Source organism: Arabidopsis thaliana, chromosome 5, assembly GCF_000001735.4.
Source record: "Arabidopsis thaliana chromosome 5, partial sequence".
In the NCBI taxonomy this organism is placed as follows: domain Eukaryota; kingdom Viridiplantae; phylum Streptophyta; class Magnoliopsida; order Brassicales; family Brassicaceae; genus Arabidopsis; species Arabidopsis thaliana.
Genome location: NC_003076.8, coordinates 21,743,092 through 21,759,229, shown reverse-complemented (window position 1 = coordinate 21,759,229; position 16,138 = coordinate 21,743,092). Strand labels below are relative to the sequence as shown.

At 36.2% G+C, this 16,138-nt stretch overlaps 4 protein-coding genes across 9 annotated transcripts; 2 read left to right on the top strand and 2 right to left on the bottom strand.

Annotated features, from left to right (window-relative positions):
- Window positions 1-279: 279 nt before the first annotated feature.
- YSL3 (YELLOW STRIPE like 3) lies at window positions 280-3,979 on the bottom strand. Of its 6 annotated transcripts, none has more exons than NM_124735.4 (9): window positions 3,756-3,939; window positions 3,327-3,406; window positions 2,777-3,212; window positions 2,506-2,681; window positions 2,174-2,271; window positions 1,950-2,084; window positions 1,676-1,865; window positions 1,470-1,587; window positions 280-1,391 (listed from the first exon to the last, which is right to left on the bottom strand). In NM_124735.4, the coding sequence occupies exons 3-9, from the start codon at window positions 3,147-3,149 to the stop codon at window positions 454-456; spliced, it is 2,028 nt and encodes a 675-aa protein (NP_200167.2). In that variant the 5' UTR covers window positions 3,150-3,212; window positions 3,327-3,406; window positions 3,756-3,939; the 3' UTR covers window positions 280-453. The 6 variants fall into 6 exon arrangements, with proteins under 6 accessions (NP_200167.2, NP_001332079.1, NP_001332081.1 ...); NM_001345061.1 differs by having other exon boundaries at window positions 297-1,391; window positions 3,505-3,979; NM_001203603.2 differs by having other exon boundaries at window positions 297-1,391; window positions 3,672-3,979.
- Window positions 3,980-7,891: 3,912 nt separating this feature from the next.
- AT5G53540 (P-loop containing nucleoside triphosphate hydrolases superfamily protein) lies at window positions 7,892-9,951 on the top strand. Its single transcript, NM_124734.3, has 5 exons — window positions 7,892-8,337; window positions 8,421-8,721; window positions 8,789-8,947; window positions 9,031-9,326; window positions 9,421-9,951. The coding sequence occupies exons 1-5, from the start codon at window positions 8,131-8,133 to the stop codon at window positions 9,667-9,669; spliced, it is 1,212 nt and encodes a 403-aa protein (NP_200166.1). The 5' UTR covers window positions 7,892-8,130; the 3' UTR covers window positions 9,670-9,951.
- Window positions 9,952-10,510: 559 nt separating this feature from the next.
- Window positions 10,511-13,293, top strand: VPS26A (vacuolar protein sorting 26A). Its single transcript, NM_124733.4, has 12 exons — window positions 10,511-10,766; window positions 11,038-11,076; window positions 11,177-11,251; window positions 11,350-11,424; window positions 11,515-11,587; window positions 11,685-11,729; window positions 11,827-11,938; window positions 12,037-12,103; window positions 12,193-12,237; window positions 12,372-12,427; window positions 12,515-12,690; window positions 12,774-13,293. Exons 2-12 carry the CDS (start codon window positions 11,074-11,076, stop codon window positions 12,953-12,955), a joined length of 909 nt encoding a protein of 302 aa, NP_200165.1. The 5' UTR covers window positions 10,511-10,766; window positions 11,038-11,073; the 3' UTR covers window positions 12,956-13,293.
- OPT8 (oligopeptide transporter 8) lies at window positions 13,169-15,864 on the bottom strand. The gene is made up of 5 exons (NM_124732.2): window positions 15,307-15,864; window positions 15,119-15,216; window positions 14,209-15,040; window positions 13,938-14,120; window positions 13,169-13,863 (listed from the first exon to the last, which is right to left on the bottom strand). Exons 1-5 carry the CDS (start codon window positions 15,778-15,780, stop codon window positions 13,249-13,251), a joined length of 2,202 nt encoding a protein of 733 aa, NP_200164.1. The 5' UTR covers window positions 15,781-15,864; the 3' UTR covers window positions 13,169-13,248.
- Window positions 15,865-16,138: the final 274 nt, after the last annotated feature.

The following is a 16,138-nucleotide window of genomic DNA, read 5'->3' as shown; positions in this document are numbered from 1 at the left end:
TGACGAGATTTTATTTTGGTCCACGTTTGGTACTTTGAAAAATACAAATATGACGTGTGCTGAATTGACAAAAAAAAAAACAGACACATAAAGTGTGATCTAACAACGTTTAGCAGATTTCAAAGAAAGAAATAAATCTTAAAATAGAAGAATCTTGCCTTTTGTCAGTAAAAACATATACCAATTTAACCGTATTTTTATCACTATTTTGGCAAATATCTTCTGGAATTTAATTCCATTTGACCTTATTCTAAAATATTGAGTTTCTTTTTGGGGAGAAGTTACTTGGGACATGGATTTTTAAATAGAATTGAGAGACTAGTTTATTACTTTATTGTGTATACAAACTTACAAAGTACAATTCCTATATAAACTGTTTTTTTTGTTTCCACAATTCTTTAGCTAATTTTTTTGTCGCTACACAAAAAAGTAAAAACTCGTAAAAAGCTATCTTTAACTCGAATATTTACTCGGCATGAAGCCCATACATATAGGAGGTCTAACGCCGGCCAAAGCAAGAACCGACGACGGCAAAATCCATAGACCATCTCCACATATCAAACCGGAAGCAACCGCCGGTACCATTAAACCGGCTTTAACTCGATCTCTCATATTCCAAGCAAACACAATCAAACTTCCCACACACATATCAATAGCAAAGTACCCTCCAACAAGAAACGGAACCGCCATTGCCATCGGTAATGGAACCCAATTCCCTATCTTATCCGGTAACCTATCCCTAACGAGATTTGCCGCCACCGCGAATGCGAAAAACCCGTAACAAAGCTGTAAACAATGTTGAGGCAAAGCAGAGAAACCTTCAACTCCAAGAATTGCCATGTTTCTGTATACCAAAGCGTAAGGAGCTTTGTACTCTCCCTCCTGGTTCCCGACATCGAAAGCTTTATAAAACAAGAAGAAAGTTAGAGGCGCCACAACGCATCCGATCGCTGTACCGATCGCTTGACTCACAAGCATCGACCTAGGTGAAGTCAGAGTCAAATGTCCTGTCTTGAAATCGTGCATTAGGTCAGAAGAAATCGATACAATCGATTTTATCAACCCGCATCCGACAAGTCCCGCGACTACACCATTTTGTTTCCCTGCCATAGCGGCTAAGATAAACAGAGCGACTTTACCATAGTTATAAGCCATGTTCATATCTGTTAGCCCTGCTCCATAAGCGTTACTGAAACCTAACGATGGAGCTAACATGTAAGCTACGACTATGAAGTACCATTTCAGCTCGGGGAACATTATAGGGATCGCGATGATCGAGACAACAGAGAACGCTGCGTATCCTACTGCTGCAACCCATAATGGAATGCTGTCTCTTACAAAGATCTCATCTCTTTTAAGATCTGCAATAGATTGCTTATCTTTCTCCGAATCTGCGATTTACGTTTGAACATCAGATAATACATTATTGAAATGACGATTTTTCTATAGTTTTTTTGGTGTATACTTACTAGATTTCCCAGAGTTGCGATTGTTTAACTTGACGTACATGTTTATTCCTGTCTTAAAAAGTATCTTGATGAATTGGTAAAGCCCGTCTCCGAGGATCAATGAGATTGATATAAACACCTAAAGAGTTATGAACAAATTAAGAACGAAAGTACGCGAAAGAAAGGGCGGAGTTTATTGTAGAGTACTAGTGTTTTTTGTATGGAACCTTGTAACCATTGAGACTCTTCATGCTGTTTTCAGGAAGAGTTGATGGGAACCAATCTCCTTTAAGACCTTTAATGAGTGGCCACATGATTCCCCAAGACAGAACCGCGCCAAAAAGCAAAGATATATTGACAATATGGGGACAGATCATTCCTGCTCCAACGTATGTCATGCTAAAGTCGAAGTAGAATCTGTCAAGTTTTTTCAAGATCATCAAGATTCTGTTTCTATCTGTTGATATATAAACAGTCAATAGAACTAAGAATAATACTCACGTGTTCTTCAAAGCTTCTAACCCGAAAGTTGGAAACTGAATGAAACCGCACTCTGTACCACCAGAGAAGAACCATTGGAAGAAAGCCCAAATGAAGCTAAATGAGAAGTACTTCACAAACCCAAACACTTGTTTCCTGCATATAAACAGATTTTATTTAAATCAAAAACTCTAGAATTAGTGGTGAAAGAGAGCTAAGAGACTGCCAAAAAATCGAGTTAATACTTGGCCATTTTATTGCCTTTAGGAGTGTGGAAACCGTTGATCAAAACCGCGGTAGCTGTTCCACTTGGATATGTCAGCTTGTAGTCTATGATCATGATCTGGTTAACCAAAAAAAGAAGCATAATGAACACTTAGCAATGTAGACCCAAACCAGCCAACAGGGGATTAATAGTCCAAACTTGGCCAATATTAATCTCCGTCCTATGTTGGCTATAGCGGGTTTGGCCAGGCCCATATCACACTTATATGGGCCGGACTGACCCGCAAACTTTGGCCTACCGCAACATCTCTAACTACAAATTCAATGAGACAGAATCTTAAATAATCTCTACCTTTCTTAGAGGAACCAATGCTAAAAGACCAACAAAGCAAGTAAAGAACAAGAAAGCGGTCATCCAACCGATTCCAGGCTCTTTCGTGCCTTCCGGATAATTCCCATCAGTGTGAGTTCCTCCTGACTGTTCATAAGTAATTCTGTTCAAACCAAGAAGGTATGAACCAAACCCACCTGCAAATCACACAAACACATAGCTCAAAACAATGATCCAACCCCAAACAAAAACTGATCAAACAGTCAAAACAACTGGTCAAAATTCACTGAACCTCCAACTGCAATGCTGTAACAAGCAACAGCACATGTTTGGACAACAGTGTTCTCTTGTTTAGTGAACGGTTTAGTCACAATCCCGGCTTTGGTCAACAGCTTGGTCCAGCTTCTAAGGAAGACAAAGGCTAAAAGTGCTGCAGAGACATTTAGGTTTGGGACCAAACCTGTTGTTAGGTTTAGTTTCATCACGATCACACTGTAGATTATACCAATGATTAAACTTGCAACAATTCCTCTGAAAGTGATTTGTTCCTTCCATGGAGGTATTGACTTGAAATCATCTCCTTCGTTTTGCGTCTCTTCCAAGTCATCTATTACTTCTCTTTCTATCTCATTCCTTCCCTCTCTCTCCATCATCATACTCCTCATTTTTTTCCAAGAACAGAACAAAAAAACAGAGTTTCTTCTTCTTGATTATCTTTTTTGACAATACTGAAAAAACAAAAATTTGTCAAAACAAAAACCCAAAAGACAGATTCTTTTAATAATTAAATATCAATCAAAAGCTTACTTTTATGGAAAATGACGAGAGGAAAAAAATGGTACCTCTTTTTGGATCAATTGATTCTGGGAATTTTATATAAAGTTTAGAATTTTTCTTGCTTTCCACTCCCAAGCATAATTATCTGAAGAAGAAGAAGAAGAAGAAAAAGAAACAGTTGCTTAGCAAATGAGAAAAAGGAAAACTAGAGATTATTTTAATCAAGTGCATAATCTTTATAACCATAGAATAATGACGCAAGTTATCTCTTATGTTCAGAGATCTAATTAAAAGAATTAGAAAAAAGTTAATGACTCAAGAATCTGCCATTAATCTCTTTTGCTTCAAACACTTTTTTTTCTTTCTGAAATCTGTAGTAAACGTAAGAAAAGAAGAGAATGAAACGTAACTGGTTAATGAAACAGGGACACACACACGAAGACCACACTCCCGTTTCCCAAAGAGATAAAAGAAAAAAAACATTGAATGCTTACACGAAACGAAGACCAAAGAATAGCTAAAAATGGTATAGTTGATTTTTTAAAAATGGACTTTGGTGAGACTACTCAAAGTTATATAGAGAAGTAGAGATGAAGAAGAAAGCTTAAAACCAAGAAGAATTTATTTATGGGATCTTGGGTTCTTATGTACCGCACGTTGACTTGATATCAGTACTACACAAAGAAAAAAGAAAAGAGAAAAGAGTTTTGGGGTTTATGTAGTACAATAATCATTAAGGGGTTAAACTTTATAAAAGTTACGTCACCGAAAAGAAAAAAAGTAGGGTAACAATTAATTATTAAGAATATACTCCACATATATAACCTTCATATATCTCACTAAGAAAGTTATATAATTTATGGATGTATAACTAAATGTCACATACGAAAAATCAAACTTTATAAGTTTGTCAAACACATGACTATTCAACCATTAGATTAGTATGTAGAGGAACAAATGTCATTATCTCTCATAAATATATAACAATTAGGAGTTTAGGTGATGAAATAAGATTAGGAGTCAAATAGTTAGTAAAATTACACTTGAAATGATTTATTCGTAACTTTAGATTTGTGTTTTGGTTAGACTTAGATATAAATTATGAATGTATTTCTATTTCTAAATATTTTTTCCATTAAAATCAGTTCATCCATAATTAAGTTTTTTTTTGTTCTAATTATAAGAGATGGTTAACTTATAACTAGTTACAGATTACAATATCAAAAGTCTTTTAAAAGTCATAAATATGATATCATAACTAATTAACCTTTTATAGTATTAAAATACATGTTTAACTCAATGAATCTGGTGACATTCATGTGAAACTGAAAAAGTGAAAAGTTTGGTAAACCGAGATTCCGGTTCATGTGACTGTCTTTTACTAAACAAGATGATGACATTATGGACAATCTTATGCCATAACTATCCTCTTTATTTTATTGACCACATGATTAATATTAAAGCCAAAATATGGAAACATAACTCTCCATAATGTGAATAATAATTAAAATTTTCTTAGGTAGTCAATCAAGAAAATGGTAAATGTCAACTCCATACCATGTGGTCACAAACATACCAAAACCCCAAAAGAAAATTAAAGTCGAATAAATTATTCAATAAGTTCGACTTTTGATTCTTTACGTCAACACGTCAAATTCATAAGTAGAATTGGACTATTATATTCGGACGTTTCCTGGCCGAATTTGGTGCGTTATATTACACCAATCCTGCGTGATAGGATAAGATCAGATCAAACCAATTAAACCATTTTTTGCCAAGAACATACGAATGAATTTGCATTTTTGAAAACCAAGACTTGTTTAAGACTGAATTTTATAAGATCGTTCCCAACCTATTTCAATCGGCCAGAAATATGTTCAATTTAATGCATTGGTTGATAAAGTTGAATAAACTACTGTAACAGCCGTTGGTTCAAAATAATTTTGTTCACATTATAGTATTTAATGTAGTGTTGACTAGAGTTGGGGTAGTAACTGGTAAGTACCACTAGCTAGCTAGTTATGAAGTGAACGTGTTACAATTCTCTCGTATATTAGATTTTTATTTTCTTACATCGTCCTTCCTTAAACTAAATGATATGTAGTAGTATCATTTAGATCTCTATATGAAGGAAATGGAACTAAAACTGTTAACACGGAAATTGTGTGAATACAAACCACTAGACAATAACTTTCGAATGTCTCGTAGTCGTAGGCATATATATACATGATCGAATATTAATGTGTCCTCGTATGCTAAGTAGATATTACGAGGCCCTATGGAGAAGAAAAAGAGAATAATACTACTCTCTTTTGTACGAACTTTACTTTTCTTTTCCTATATTTTTTTTAAAAATATGTAATTCACTTCTTCCATGCATTCCTTTGAATAATTATTTATGACTTTTTTACAACATTTATGAGGTACTGCATCTGAGAATTACCTATTTTTAACATTGGATTCAACTGATGGTGTTAAGTGTGAGAAAGCAAGATCAACCATATGACTATCTATCTATAACCAAGATTTACTAATTACGTCCTAACCTTCTCAGCTTGACCATGCCTATCTTCATAGCTAGACCTCTCGGTGGATCCTTTCTAATGATTGAAAGTATGATCTTACCCAAGTTCAGTTCATGTTTGATCAATTGACTCTTTTAAGTCTACCCAATTTTTGTCTTCGCCTCTTGGGAATATTGGACCTTCACATCTAAATTATAGTTCACTTTATGCCAAACGATACGCACCAAGCAACTATGATTTGGTATAAAATGGCACTTTCAGTTATTTTCATACGATACTTTTTTACACACCAGTTATTGAAGAATAAAACATGTCATTTTCATTTTCTATCGTATTTATATTGATATTAGCATTGTGAGAGATTTGAATTCAACATATAGTAAATTCTGTAAGAATGTATGGACCACTATTCTACTTATTTTTCACAGTGTAATATTTATTTAGCTTCAACGAATTTGACAAAATATATTATCAACTTGCTCGGTTTATTTATTCATATCTTATCACAAAGTACTTTTGTCATTCAATATCCCTACATGTCCCAGTTCCGTCTGGATATATGTATTTTAGCAGCCATCAATGTATTTTTGTAAACTAAAAACTAAAAAGGAGTCTAATTTTTTTTTTCCTAAACCATTTTCCATCGATCTTATAATATTCGTTATTTTGGTCAGTCTCCCAAATTATTTAGTCTTATTATTTATTTATTAAAAAAATATTAGACTATTTGATAATGGAAGGCCAAACTAAAAAAGTTGTAAGATATTATATAGTTAGGTCTACATTTTTAAAAAATTCATCGATCAATCCATTTCGCAGTTCTCAAAGACTCAAATGTCATACAGTTGTCTATAGTCAACATTCTTAATATTCTAGTGGATAATAATGCATCCCCAACTATATATGTGTTTGGTTTGAGATATATAAAGCATAAAAATGGAATATCAGAACCCAAACATAAAGTGACAAATGACAAGTGGAAGGCTAAGAACTTGGTGCTCTTTTTTATTTGTTTCAAACAAATTTAGCGTTTCGAATGGTAACAACATGCATGATCAACATCTCTGTTTCTTTTTCTTTTCTGGTGAATAAATGATAAAACATGGTGGATGCGGTTGAGAAGAAACGCAATTTTGAAGTCAGTGTATTGTTCACAACCTTGCTTGTTTGCTGATTCTCACGTGGTCTTTTAGATCTGCGTTTGTCTAACGCGCTCTTTCTCGGAAAGCCACGTGCATTTTGATTCCCATGCCAAAACCACTTTCTGATCATCATTGATGGCGCTTTTGTATTCGATATTTTAATCCATTTGGTAAGTTTAAAAGATAAACATTCGATGTATGTAGAAAGAGAAGAAATAAAAATATCAAATGGATGAAAAATATTGAACACCAAACGCCTTTTTTTATTCTAGGCCACCTGCTTGGCTGCTTCTTGTGTAAGTGCACGTATTTTTTTCATGGTTCTATTGTTATTGAAATACAATAAAAGTCATCGAGTCTCTCATCCTCTTAATTTTGTTTGTCTAAATTTCTACGATGATATGTGGTCACAAAAAATTTCATACTCCGTTACGAGAATTTCTTTAACTAGCGGAAAATGTTTAACTGTACAAGATTGACGAAAAAAAAGTTTATCTCCATATGAAATTCCTCACGATCAAAGTAAAAGAAGTTGAATAATCCATAGAGATATAGTCATGACGAGGAGAACATTATTTTACGTTTTGGATTTGATTTGTGATATATTAATTTAGTTTGAAGTTGACGTGTTAGATGCATGCTAAGGTCAAATCTCTTACATATATCATTCAATGACTCTTTCACTTCCATTATAGTACGAAAAAGAGTGCACGGGAGATGAAACAACGAAACGTGTAAGGATAACTCGATAAACACTCTTGCACTTGTAGTAGCTATAGTATGTCTTGCATCTTATCTAGAAATAAATAATTGTGTAGTGAGTATTGAATAATAGATATATAAAGGAATTAAGGAAATACTACAGAGACTATTTTTCAGGAGTCGACTTTTTCCAAATGCTACTTTTGTAACAAAAACAGAATTCACAAAATCTTATAATATTAGAAATTGGGCTTTCGAAGGGCTTTAAATTTCAGATCCATTGGCGAAACACCACACAAGGCCTATTAAGCCAGTTCCAAAACAATTACCAATATGCACACAATTCTCAACGATATTACGATAATGCCACCAACTGTTCTTTTCCTGTAATTTCCAGTTTAGAGCTTTCTTCTTCCTTTCCCTATCCTCAACCCCAAACGAACGCTCTTCAAGAATTAGGGTTTCGTTTTGAATCTTCTCTGATTCCCAAATCCAAAGATATGAAGAGATCTTCAGGGAGAAAGGATTCAAATTTCATAGAACAATTGATACTTTACGTCGCTAGTGCTGCATTGAGTAGCTTGGTTCTCTACGTTGGTCTCCGTCAACTTGACCCGAACCGTGACGCCGCTAAAAAGTCTCTCGAGCACAAAAGAGAAATCGCCAAACGTTTGGGTCGTCCTCTTATTCAAACCAATCAATACGAGGTAATTTTGATTCTATACAGTTCTCTAATTGATTGAATTCGTATTCAAAATCCAATCTTTTCAATTGTTTATTGTGAAAACAGGATGTGATTGCGTGTGATGTAATAAACCCATTACACATAGATGTTGAATTTGGTTCTATTGGAGGATTGGAGTCAATTAAGCAAGCTTTGTATGAGCTTGTGATTCTACCATTGAAAAGACCTGAGCTTTTTGCTTATGGGAAGTTACTGGGTCCTCAAAAGGGTGTTTTGTTGTATGGTCCTCCTGGAACTGGGAAGACTATGCTTGCTAAAGCGATTGCGAGAGAGTCTGAAGCTGTTTTTATTAATGTAAAGGTTTCTAATTTGATGAGCAAGTGGTTTGGTGATGCACAGAAGCTTGGTAGGTGTAGATTTGGAGATTACATTACCTGTCTATTGGTTGTGTTACTGATTTATGTTTTCTTCAGTGTCTGCTGTGTTTAGCTTGGCGTATAAACTCCAACCTGCTATTATTTTTATCGATGAGGTGGATAGCTTTCTTGGCCAGCGACGGTCGACTGATAATGAAGCAATGTCGAATATGAAGACCGAGTTTATGGCTTTATGGGATGGATTTACTACAGACCGTGAGTTGAAATTCTTGTCCTCATTGTTCTGTTTAGCCATGTGAACTATGTACAGTCTGAGGTTTGATGTTTTGGTTTTATAGAGAATGCGAGGGTGATGGTTCTTGCTGCAACTAACAGACCATCAGAGCTCGATGAAGCGATATTGAGGCGTTTTCCTCAGTCATTTGAGATCGGGATGCCTGATTGCCAGGAGAGAGCGCAAATATTGAAAGTTGTTTTGAAAGGAGAGAGTGTTGAATCAGATATTAACTATGATCGTATAGCTCGTTTATGTGAGGACTATACCGGATCAGATATTTTTGAACTCTGCAAAAAAGCAGCTTACTTCCCAATCCGAGAAATCCTAGAGGCAGAGAAAGAGGGCAAACGAGTTTCTGTAAGTGATAAACCGTTTTTTAGGGAATGTCAATGTTCCCTTCATCCACCTGATTTTTAAGTAATGACATCTTTGAGTTACCTACATTTCACAGGTTCCTAGACCATTGACACAACTGGACTTGGAGAAGGTTCTTGCTACCTCAAAGAAGACACAAGTTGCTGCAAGCGAGTACACTGGTTTAAGCTCTCAATCTTCTGTCTGGGGAAGTCCAAGCAATGCCGATGAGGTCCAAGCAGCTATAAACGGCATCTCCAAGCTTTTTGTCTCGCAGCTTAGAAACATTCAGCCAGATTCTCAGGATTCATATCAACAACATCCTTCAGAAGGAGATTCGGAATAGAAGCAAACTCTTCACTAGAGCTTCGTATAGTCCAAAAAGAGTACAACCCAAGAATATACACTTTTTGTAAACCTCATATTTCTCTGAATAAGTTGGAGCATTGTTGCCGTAAGATGTTTTTAGAAAATTTAATTCATGTCTCGTTCAAGCAATGATCTATACATTTACCAATTTGGTTTTCTTCAAATTTTGAATAAAAATGTTAGCTTTTCTTTTTCTTCTTTGTAAAAATGACATCTTTAGAATGTTTATAAGATTTATGGATGTTTATGTCAGGGAAAACGGTCAAAATCAACTTAAACTATTTGTATGCGGTGTTTTTATACCCAGACTCTAATGTATGGTCGTTTCCTATCCGAAGTGATTAAATATTCAAATTCGCAACATGAACTTATCAATATTAGGTCAAATCAACATTGACTTTAACAATGTTAGTCAACCGTTATTATTGCGATGATGTGATGTTATACAGGAAAACGTGGCAAAAATCTCCAAAAAAATGTAAAATTGTAACAAGCATATTCAAACCTGCAACCTCAAGACGAGAATATTTCACTTTTGACCACTCGGATCCAGCAAGTTCTTATGTTACTCTGATGAAATTCAAATTTGGTTTTACGAAAATGAGTTTTTAAAGCTTCAAATTTGGGAATAATCAGATGCAAATCAGCCCGTATAACACCACATCATCGTAGCAATATATGCTTAGTCATAAGAAATCAATGGTTTACTAACACTATAAAAGTCAATGTTGATTTTGGCCTAATATTGATAAGTTCAGGTTGTGAATTTGAATATTTAATCACTTCGGATAGGAAACGACCATACATTTGAATCTGGGTATAAAAACACCGCATGCAAATAGTTCAGGTTGATTTTAGCCGTTTTCCTGTTTATGTCAATGGTATTATCTGGGCTTTGATCGGTACTTATAATATAAATGGGCTTGTGTATCAAGTTGATACAAAAGAAAAGACTTTTTTTTTTCGTGACTCTGTTGATCGTCTCGAACCCAACTGTCAGAATCTTCGTCGATTTGATCGATTCTTCTTCGTCTCTCTCCGATTGAAATAAACCCTTGATTTCACTACAGAAAGGTACACAATTTCTTAGTTGTTCATTCGAATCTAAACTTTGTGGATCTCAGTTTGGTCTCTATCAAGTCTGGTTTCTCATCGTTGAATCATTACCATTTGATTTGGTCTTCTCTGGTGTTTGTTTGATTACTTTTTCATGAATTGAGATTAGGGTTTATCTCTGTTTCCTAATTTGAATCAGCTCTAGCTTAGAAACCAAACCTTTCTGGTGTTTCAAGTTGAAAATGCCACTAATTTTGTCTCATTTGTTGGATTCTTATGCTCTGAACAGTTTTTTTTTTGTGATCGGGAATTGAATCTTCTTATCATGGTAAGTGTTGGTTTCAACAAAATTTCTCTTATTTGCTTAGTGTCGTTGTTTCTGTAATTGTTACTAAAGTTTATACCTTTTTTGGGGATTAATATCACAGAATTATCTTCTTGGAGCTTTCAAGCCAGCATGTAATATTTCAATCACATTTACTGATGGGAAAAACCGTAAACAGGTACACATCGCTCTTTACGTTTATCTTACGGATTAATTGTTCCCGGACTTTAGGGTATAGGTTTTCTTATCGTATCTACTTGGTCTCTGTTGCGTTAGGTACCCACTAAGAAAGATAATGGACAAATAGTTATGAATCCACTTTTCCAGAGTCAAGAAACTATTGCTGGGAAGGTACTTGGTTTTGTTGTCATCTCTAGTTATCAGGAGCTTTATGGAATTGCTTTTATAGGAGTGTTTTTTTTCGTAATTTGTCTCTCTCAGATTAACATTGAACCATATCAAGGGAAAAAAGTGGAGCATAATGGTGTAAAAGTTGAGCTTCTTGGTCAAATAGGTCTGCAAATACTGTGAATTATGTCGGTTCTGTTATCTGGTTTCTAACTCATGTCTTTATATGTTTATCGACGACTCTGTTGTTTCTTTTTTAACAGAAATGTACTTTGACAGAGGAAACTTTTATGACTTCACTTCCTTGGGTGAGTCAAAAATTCCATTATGACATGGCTGTGTTGTTTTCATCAGTAGTCGTTGATTGACCCAACTATCGTTCTGGTTTGTATATCTAATATGTAGTGCGTGAGATTGATGTACCTGGAGAAATATATGAAAGAAAGACATACCCTTTTGAATTTTCGAGCGTTGAGATGCCATATGAGACATACAATGGCGTGAACGTGCGCCTAAGGTATGATCTTGTTATTCTTTGACATCAGATTGAAACAATATATTAAGTCCCTAATTGTTGCTTATTGTGTACATTGTTTTTGTTTCTGTTTCCTTCAGGTATGTCCTCAAAGTAACAGTCACACGTGGTTATGCTGGAAGCATCGTGGAATACCAGGACTTTGTGGTATTTTTCTTCACTTGTGTGTATATATATCTTCGTGACACAATAGTCCTTAAGATAAACTTAGCTCTTTTTTAATTGGTTTGAAACAGGTCCGTAACTATGTTCCGCTTCCTCCAATCAATAATAGCATTAAGGTGAGTTCTGATATGATTCAAGTTTACTGATTTCTTACCGCTCTTGCTTTTGATAGTGAATGGCCTTTTGATATTCCATTTCCTTATTAGCATTAGATACGCTTAATTCCATTGGACCCTTACCCATTGTACAGATGGAAGTTGGAATCGAGGACTGTCTGCATATCGAGTTTGAGTACAATAAAAGCAAGTAAGATAAACTGATTTTCGTAACTTTGGGTTTCGAGCGATGTGGAAAATATAAAACAGTAGCTAATTCTGTATGCTCTCGATGCAGGTATCACCTAAAAGATGTTATCCTTGGGAAAATATACTTTCTTCTGGTGAGAATCAAGATAAAGAATATGGATCTTGAGATAAGACGGCGAGAATCAACTGGAGCAGGAGCTAATACTCACGTCGAAACAGAAACACTAGCCAAATTTGAGTTAATGGATGGTGCTCCAGTTAGAGGTATGTATATTCATCATATGTTACAAAACTCATTCGGACCTATTACTAGTTTCTGTAACCAAGTATTGAGACCATTGTTGCAGGCGAATCGATACCTGTAAGAGTGTTCTTGACACCATACGATCTGACACCAACGCATAAGAACATAAACAACAAATTCAGCGTAAAGTATTATCTAAATCTTGTGCTGGTGGATGAAGAGGATCGCCGTTACTTCAAGCAGCAAGAAATCACGTTGTACAGGCTCAAGGAAGAGACATCTTGATGTGTACAAAACAAAAGAGAAGAGAAAAATTATTTTTCAGAACTTTGTAAAGCCTTTTCAAGACTTTCTGTATGCAAATTGGTTGGGACTTGTAGTGATATTCGTAGTTTGTTCAACGACCCAAATGTTGTTTGGCTTTGTTTGGATTCTTGTGACTTCCATTGTCTTCTTCTCCTTCTATAAATGTACTTTTTGTTGTCTTATGTTACTGAATAAGCAGCTTTATTTATAGAAACAGATTACAAACGTTGTAATGGATAATGTGCTACAAGGAATACAGGAGAATCTTGGTTTTAGAAAACAGGACAACCATGAACAACAACACCTTTAGCAGTTGGACATTTAGCAACAGGACAACCTTCTCCAGAATTTCCCCACCAATCAATCGCAATCTCACTACGTTGCAACGCAAGAAACAAAAGCACTGACATGAATCCAGTTCCTGCATCCATTCCTCCAGACAGAACATAGTTATATCGCTGCCACCATTCTCTTCTGTACTTAAACACGAAATGTCCAAACACAAACGCCATAACGAGCCAGCTCGTGAAGTTCACCGCAGAAGCTGGTGGCATTATAGCTGTGGCTCCAATCAGAACAGGGATGTGAATGTCTGAGATCCATTTCTTGTTTGGGAAGAGTCTTGAGGCTAAGTATACCAATGCTGGAGCTATTGCACCTCCTACGAAGAACCAGTTTATGTTCGAGTATTCTCCAAGATCACCAAACATTCTTCTTGGTCCTACTAGTCCCCAAATCACTGATGCGTCGAAGAAGACTCGATCCGATGGACAAGTCCATTGACTTCCCGGTGGAAGCAGATTAGTGTCGCAGAGATTTGGGATTTCAGCCATTAGCCACCAAGCCGTGCCTGCGTAAGCGATAACTGCAACTAAAGTGCCCACAACCTGTGAAAACAACAACAATTTTGACAAATGTTTTAGAGATATTTATGTGACACACATAAACTATTTAGACTTGCCTGTGCCATGAACATGGTTCTTGGTGGGATCTTCATGTAAGTTCCAAGCTTTAAATCAGAGAGGAAAGTCAAAGATTGAGACATGCTGATGTATCCGTAAGTCTTGAAGCATATGTTAGCAACTGGTCTCTCTGGATATGCATATCCAATTATGTACTCCGTGATAATGTTCAGACCCGGAGCCTAACAAAACAAAGAACAGAATCATGGTTTTGTTAATCATAGCCGGTTTTTGAAGCCAAGTTATAAGCATGTGAATCTCTCTTCTAACCTGGTTAGTAGTGGCCATGATCACACCAACGAGAGGAGTGAAGAAGATAGCTATCAAACAAGCCAAGAAAGCTCCCCACCATGGAAGCTGAATCTGTGTCTTATAGTAAATACATATGAAGACAATAACTGCAAGATTCACCGCGAAAATCGAAAGGAACCACCAGAGAGGAACTTCTTTATAATTCCTCTTCATGATCTTTGTATGTATATCCATTTTCTTGTTTTTTCCAAACGCTCCTCTGGTTTGAGTCCAGAGATCTTTGCCGTTGAAAATCAGGACATGGAAAATACTAGCAGACAAGGTCGCGAAACCTAGTCCATAGGTCACGGCAAAGAAAGTGCTCATGTGGACTGGTCCGGTCTCTGCGTAAGCCTGACGATCCAGGCGGAAATTGGCATCGATGATGCTCGTTACTTTGTATTCTTTCCCACTGGCTACAAAGAGTTTACCGGAGTAGATTGGGAAGGTTTTGGCGTTGTACAAATCAAGATAGTAACAGAGAGGTGTGATTACGTACATCACAAGAAAGAACCCGGCCGCAATATTTGCAGAGGCAAAGAATGGGCTAGCGAGTGGACTTCCAAGGTATGACGCGATGGTTGACCAGTCCAGACCAAAGGAACCGATACCAAGACCTGCTGACCCTGAACCAAGCTGGTTTACTAGAATCGATTTAGGGCTAATCCAACATAACCAAGAGACGGTGGTTAAGACCGTGAAGAGATAACCAGGTAGGAGATAATAGGAGAAGCTAGTGATGAGAGTGATGACAAAGAACTGATTTCGACTAATTCCCCATTTCGATTTGTTCTCTTTCTCATGCAATGCTCTGTGTATAATCAAAATCAGATACTTTTAGAAATGCTTAATCAAAACATATAAGAGAATCATTAGAAAGAACCGTTACCTGAAGAGAGACACTTGAACGAGATTGCTTGGCCACCACATTTCACCTGGCTCAACTAAATGTTTCCTATACAAACCAGCCCAACCAAATCCCAATACCTTGCAGCACAAGAAACAGGGAAAATAAAACTCTCAGTTCACATAGCCCTAAACCTACAAATTACGAATTGCAAAGCTATCAATTTTTACCTGAGTGGTGATCATAACGAGCAAAGCGGGTAAGAAATCAAGCCTTCTCTTGTAATAAAGCTTAACAGCACTAAGAATATGAGTAGCGTAAACAGCCCCAGAGCCTGAGTTTGCAAACACAGTTATAAGAACATGTTCCTTGGTGCTAAAGGGACCAGGATTCATCGTGAAAGACCACCTCGTCCCTTCGAAGAATCTCCTTGTGGGAAGAACTTTAGCCATGAGATGACCAATGGGAACAACAGCAATCTGAGCCGAAACAGAGGAGATGGTCAAAGGATTGGTTCTGTACCAGAAAAACTGGTTAAGAAATGACAAGAGAACACAAGCGGTTATGCCAAGAACCCACATCCTAAACGTAACCGTCGGTGAAGTTGGATCGTCGGTTTTGGGCACCGTTAGTTCCACTTGTGGAACTATACTTATCTCATCGTCGCACTCCGACTCCGATATTGTATCTGTAAAGTCTTTCATCGGTCTTCAGAAACAGAGGATTGGTGTTCTGTTTTTGTCTCTATGATATGCATGAAATAAAAAACGGATTGTTATGTGTTTGTGTGATCGTGTGTTTATGTAACCGTTCTTAAGATTTGCAATTAAAAATATGAAACAAAACAGAGGAAATAACAAAATATATACTCACAGAGAAAAGTTTTTGCTTCCTCTAGTTGTGTGTGTTGAGATCCTGAATGAAACCAGATTGAATTATAATTTGAGACATTTGGGTGAAGAAATATAGTAGAGTATTTCAATGAATCTTCTTTTGTTAATTTTGGTATCAAATCTTTATTGATAGTTTTTATAGAAGGAAGTATACTACGGATACACAACA

Excerpts from the sequence above, each read along its gene's own strand:
- YSL3 (NM_001345061.1), bottom strand. The coding sequence starts at position 3,149 with ATGAGGAGTATGATGATGGAGAGAGAGGGAAGGAATGAGATAGAAAGA. Across the intron at positions 2,085-2,173 it reads AAAGGCAATAAAATGGCCAA|GAAACAAGTGTTTGGGTTTG; the intron begins GTATTAACTCGA and ends GTTTATATGCAG. Across the intron at positions 1,866-1,949 it reads TTAGAAGCTTTGAAGAACAC|ATTCTACTTCGACTTTAGCA; the intron begins GTGAGTATTATT and ends AAAACTTGACAG.
- AT5G53540 (NM_124734.3), top strand. The coding sequence starts at position 8,131 with ATGAAGAGATCTTCAGGGAGAAAGGATTCAAATTTCATAGAACAATTG. Across the intron at positions 8,722-8,788 it reads TGGTGATGCACAGAAGCTTG|TGTCTGCTGTGTTTAGCTTG; the intron begins GTAGGTGTAGAT and ends TGTTTTCTTCAG. Across the intron at positions 9,327-9,420 it reads AAGAGGGCAAACGAGTTTCT|GTTCCTAGACCATTGACACA; the intron begins GTAAGTGATAAA and ends TACATTTCACAG.
- VPS26A (NM_124733.4), top strand. Across the intron at positions 11,425-11,514 it reads AAGAAACTATTGCTGGGAAG|ATTAACATTGAACCATATCA; the intron begins GTACTTGGTTTT and ends TGTCTCTCTCAG. Across the intron at positions 11,588-11,684 it reads TGAGCTTCTTGGTCAAATAG|AAATGTACTTTGACAGAGGA; the intron begins GTCTGCAAATAC and ends CTTTTTTAACAG.
- OPT8 (NM_124732.2), bottom strand. The coding sequence starts at position 15,780 with ATGAAAGACTTTACAGATACAATATCGGAGTCGGAGTGCGACGATGAG. Across the intron at positions 15,217-15,306 it reads TCGTTATGATCACCACTCAG|GTATTGGGATTTGGTTGGGC; the intron begins GTAAAAATTGAT and ends TTGTGCTGCAAG. Across the intron at positions 13,864-13,937 it reads GAACCATGTTCATGGCACAG|GTTGTGGGCACTTTAGTTGC; the intron begins GCAAGTCTAAAT and ends TTGTTTTCACAG.